The sequence below is a fragment of the Neophocaena asiaeorientalis genome, unplaced genomic scaffold, assembly GCF_003031525.2.
Source record: "Neophocaena asiaeorientalis asiaeorientalis breed wild unplaced genomic scaffold, Neophocaena_asiaeorientalis_V1.1 scaffold629, whole genome shotgun sequence".
Taxonomy (NCBI): Eukaryota; Metazoa; Chordata; class Mammalia; order Artiodactyla; family Phocoenidae; genus Neophocaena; species Neophocaena asiaeorientalis.
The window spans coordinates 4618269-4623505 of NW_020175468.1; the positions used below are offsets into that span (position 1 = coordinate 4618269).

The window sequence follows — 5237 nt, forward strand, 5'->3', positions numbered from 1 at the left end:
GGCGTGCGGGCTTCAGTAGTTGTGGCTCGCTGGCTCTAGAGCGCGTGCTCAATAGTTGCGGCTCGCGGGCTCTAGAGCGCCGGCTCAGTAGTTGTGGCGCACGGGCTTAGTTCCACTGCATGTGGGATCTTCCCAGACCAGGGCTCGAACCCGTGTCCCCTGCATTGGCAGGCGATTCTTAACCATTGTGCCACCAGGGAAGCCCATGAGAGGGTTTTGAAGAGTGAGATGATATATGACTTGAGTCTTGGCACCATCCCCGAGACTGCTTTGTGGAGAGCAAACTGTTGGGGAGTGTGGATGGAGCCAGTGAGACCAGTAGGAGAGAGATGATGGAGGTTTAAGCCATGGTAAGAAATGGACAGATTCCGATATATTTTAGCGGCAGATGACAGGATTTGCTGACAGATTGAATATAGGATGTGGGAGAAGGAAAGAAGAGTCAAGTTGACATTAAGAGTTTTTGCTTAAAGAACTAGAAGGATGGAGTTGCCATTGATGGAGATGAGGAAGGCTGTGGATAGTATAGTATAAGTTGGGGGTATTGGGGGATCTGGAGTTCAGCCTAGGACTTGAAGGGTGGAAATGTCTGTTAAGTATCCAAGTGGTGATGCCGAGAGAGGACTGAGCAGGAGGGTGGGTGTGTGAGGGAGACATCAAGCCAGAGGCCATGAGCACCCAGGCTCCGGCTCTGGGCCCTCTCACCTATGGGTTCCATACTTGCCCACTTAGGAGCCTCCTCAACAAGCCCAAGAGTGAGATGACCCCAGAGGAGCTGCAGAAGCGGGAGGAGGAGGAGTTTAACACAGGGCCACTCTCCGTGCTCACCCAGTCGGTCAAGAACAACACGCAAGTGCTCATCAACTGCCGCAACAACAAGAAGCTCCTGGGCCGTGTGAAGGCCTTTGACAGGTAAACGCCTGGGTCTGGGGAGGTGTTCTTTCCAGGCCTGGAGAAGCAGTCCCAGCTCCAGTCCGAAGCCCAGGGCAGAAGCATCTCAGGACCTCAAGATGTGGTGGTCTATCGTTGTTCCTCCAGCTGTGAAGCACAGTGGTTATGGTCATGTACTTGGGAGCCAGTCTTCCTGGATTCATGTCCCAGCTCTGCCTCTTAACAGCCATGTGACCTTTGGCAAGTGACTTTATCTTGTCCGTACAGTGGCAGTAATCATGGTGGTTGCAAAGATTCAATCACTTAATATATGTGAAGCGTAGTAAGTCATTAGAAGTCGAGCATTTGGCACCCAGAGCTCTTAATCAGTTTTTTTGCAGTTATTGCATAATGAGAGCGTCCACCTGGGTCAGGTACTCTTTTAGGCTCCAGAGATACAGCAATGATGGAAACAAACATGGTTGCTCTACTCAGGGAGCTTATGCTGTAGGCAGGGAAGCCGACAGCAAACATGTAAATATTGTCATAAAGACAAGTGATGATAAATTCTATGCAGAAAAGTAAAGCCAGGTAAGAGTTTGAAGTACCGGGAAGGAGGTGCTGTCTTAGGTAGATAACATGGGAGGCCTCAAAGGAAGACGCAACGGTGGACAGGTATGAATAAAATGAAGGTGCAAGCTAGGGTCTGAGTGTTTCAGCCATAGGGAGCAGCAAATGATTTTTCCTCTCTGGGCCTCAGCTTCCTTATCTGTGAAATATGCATCATAATAATACCCCTCAGAACAGTTGTGAGGCTTAAATGATATTATGTATGAAGAGCACTTGGCTCAGTACCTAACACATAATAAATGCTCAGTAAACATATGACCTGCAGCCTTTAGTTAGCATTTGGGAAGTGCTTTCCTCACAGTGGTGTGATGCAACTTACTCCTGGAATGCTTTTGCCACTAGCTTTTATGTGACCATGAACAAGTCTTTCACTCAGCCTTAGTTTCCCCTTGAATAAAATGAGAATGAGAACAACAGGAAGTGCCAGGTACAGGAGGCAGATAGGTCTGGATTCGAACACAGGCTCTGCCACTTCCAGACTCCGTGACCTTGGGTGAGTCACTTCATCCCACTATACTCAGTTTCCTGCTCTAGAAGCTGGAGAGAACTAGTAAACCAGTCAGTGTTTACCTCCTGGGGGTGAGATGCAGGGAGGATTGATGGGTTAATGCTTAGAAAGTGCTTAAAGGGGCCTGGTGAGTGCCTATATGGTAAGTGCTCAAGGTGGTGGATACACATATATATATATATATATATAAGGTATTTTCCCCTAGCTTCCTCCTGTGCCCCCATATCATCCTCTCATCCCTCTCCCTACCCAGCCTACCACCCTAGTATGTGTCCTGCCATGTTTGATTCACCCAGAGACTCCCTTGTGGTGGTAGTTAACAGCTTTATTGAGGCATAATTGATCTTTCATAATATTGTTTTTAGGGTAGAATCATTCGTGTGCTCTGTTGCATCTTGTTTTTTCACACAAATCAGTGGTCTGAGGACATCACTGCAAGTTAGCTAGGGTATTCTTAACCACTTTATTTACTTAATTATGTTACTTTCTTGAGTGAGCGATGGATGCAAAATTTGAAAAATACAAAAGGCACCCAATGAAGAGCAAGTCTTCCCTCTCTATGCACCAGTTGCCCTCCCCAGGGACCCATCATGGCTAATTTCTCCGGTCTCCTCCAGGAGGATTACTTGCACAGAACATCATACATGTAGATACAGGAGGGTGCTTTTTATTTATTTTTAAGTCACTACTAATGGCATGCCACGCCGTTTTAGACCTTGGATTTTTCACTTAACAATATACCTTGGAAATGTTCCCATATTGGTATGCTACTTCCTTTTTTTAACTTATTTTCTCTGAATTGGTAATATATTCACATGATTTCCAAAACAGTAATAACAGTCCAATGAAAAGTTTCCATCTGGTTTGTCTCCAGTCTATCTAGGTCACCCCACTGCCACCAGTCTTTAGGTGTATTTCAGGGATTTAGTATTGCACAACCAGGTGGTGGAATGTATGTTTTTCCTACCCACTTTTTTCCTACAGAAGGTTGCTTTCCATGCATCCTGTTCCCTCCCTTGCCTTTTTCACTCAGCAGTATCTCCTGGAGGCTACTACATAGCAAGGCACAGAGCTTCCTCACGTGCTCCTCACGAGCTTCCTCGTCTTTCTTTTTTTTAAATAAATTTACTTATTATTTATTATTTTTGGCTGCGTTGGGTCTTCGTTGCTACTCTGCGTTGCGCTGCGTGGGCTTCTCACTGCAGTGCCTTCTCTTGTTGCGGAGCGTGGGCTCTAGGCGCGGAGGCTTCAGTAGTTGTGGCGCCCAGGCTTAGTTGCTCCGGGACATGTGGGATCTTCCCGGACCATGGCCCGAACCCGTGTCCCCTGCATTGGCAGGTGGATTCTTAACCACTGTGCCACCAGGGAAGCCCCCTCATCTTTCTTATGCTTGGTAATATTTCCCTGTATCCTCCTATCCCTTTACCTTGCTTTCATTTTTCTTCATAGCACTTGCTACCACCTGACAGTATATTACAGGTGTCTTTGTTTACTTATTTAGTGTTCTTCACCCCTCACTAGACTGCAGACCCCATGAGGGCAGGGATATTATCTCTTTTATTCATTGTTGTATTCATTGCAAGCATTTGTTGACTGAGTTAATCCATACTGTCGTCACACGTGCCCACCCAGCACCCTGAGGACAGGGACAGAAAGCAGGACTGGAGTGGAGGCGTCACGTACCGGCCTCAGGCCCCAGGGACCTCTGGTTCTCCAAAGAGAAATTGTACCTTTGCTTATGCCACCAGGAGTACTCAGAGTTAAAAAGCACAAGCAGCACCATTTCATTTGCCTTTATCCTGTGCCAGGCCCTGTTCTAAGTACTTAACAAGCATACTGTATTGATGCATTTAATCTTCACAACAGCCCTAGGAGGTAGGCACCATGAATGTCTCCATTATAGAGAGGAGGAAACTGAGGCACAGAGGAGTGAAGTCCTTTGCCCAAGCTTCAAGCTGAGGACTTGCAGAGGTGGCCTTGGAGCCCCAGCCATCCTGGTCCCGGGCCTGCACCTTCCCCCATGCCACGCTGATGGAGGAAGAGGCAGTGCTGCACAGAGGAGGGGGTCAGGAGGCTCCCTCTCATTCCTGATGCCTCCTTCTGCCCACCAGGCACTGCAACATGGTGCTGGAGAACGTGAAGGAGATGTGGACCGAAGTCCCCAAGAGTGGCAAGGGCAAGAAGAAGTCCAAGCCAGTCAACAAGGACCGCTACATCTCAAAAATGTTCCTGCGCGGGGACTCGGTCATTGTGGTCCTGCGGAACCCGCTCATCGCCGGCAAGTAGGGGCCTCCTCCCTGCCGTCAGAACTTACCCCCTCGTTTTGCAAAGACCTGCCCTTTGTGCTGGGAATAATAAAGTCATGTGTTTTTTCTAGTGGCCTCTGTCTGTTCACAGGGCCTAGAGAGTGGGGCAGACCCAGGAGGGGGACAGCCGGGCATGGGGCCAAGCACGGGGATTGGGACCTCTCTGAGCAGGTGAAGAGGCCTGGTCTCTGCCCCTTCCAGGCCTGACTTTCCCCTTCTGTGAAGTGAATTGGTTGGGCAGAGGGAGCTTTTGCTGCCTTTTGTGCTTTAATTTGTTCTAGCTTCTCATCACTTTCTCTTTCTCTTCCTTCTCCCCACCTCTCAGTAAGTCGGTCTCACTCAAAATTTCTTTCAGTCTTTTTTTTTTTTTTTTCCATTTGTTCAGTCAGACATTCCCCCAAGTGCCTACTCTGTGCCCAGCCGTGTGTTGCAATGCCAGGGACACAGCCGTGCCCAGAAGAGCCCCCAAGCTGCCCTCACTGACAGGAGAAAGAGCTGCAGTTAAAGCAGTTAGTACGCAATACCAACAGCATTTGTAGCTGACACCTGACCTGTGCGGTTGCCAGGCCCTACACTCTGTGCTGTTCACACTTCCTAACAACTCTGAGCAGGCACTGTGATTTATTACTTCCAATTCCGGAGGCGGGGACTGGGGCACAAAGAGGTGATGGCACCTCCCCAGGGGTTTCCAGCCAGGAAGTGGTGATGCCACCATTCAAACCCACCCTGCTCCTGAGCCTGTGGCCTAGCCCCTGAACTCTGCTGCCCTCAAATCACAGCTTAACTACCCTAGAGAGAAATTCTCTGACAAATGTAGGGAGATAGAGGTGGGAAAGGGGGACCTTACTTATTGTGGGTGGATTAAGAGAAATCCCTGTCTTGCTCTGATGCACACACACCCTGCCCCGCCCCGCGGCCCCCCC

General features: G+C 48.9%; 1 protein-coding gene across 1 annotated transcript in view; it reads left to right on the plus strand.

Annotated features, from left to right (window-relative positions):
• The window catches only part of SNRPD2 (small nuclear ribonucleoprotein D2 polypeptide), a 5602-nt gene extending 1218 nt beyond the window's left edge, over positions 1 to 4384 (plus strand). Inside the window, exons 2-3 of the mRNA XM_024768476.1 lie at positions 733 to 912; positions 4120 to 4384. Of these exons, the coding sequence (XP_024624244.1) occupies positions 733 to 912; positions 4120 to 4294 (355 nt within the window). The 3' untranslated portion in view covers positions 4295 to 4384. The remainder of the gene's footprint in view (positions 1 to 732; positions 913 to 4119) is intronic.
• Positions 4385 to 5237: the final 853 nt, after the last annotated feature.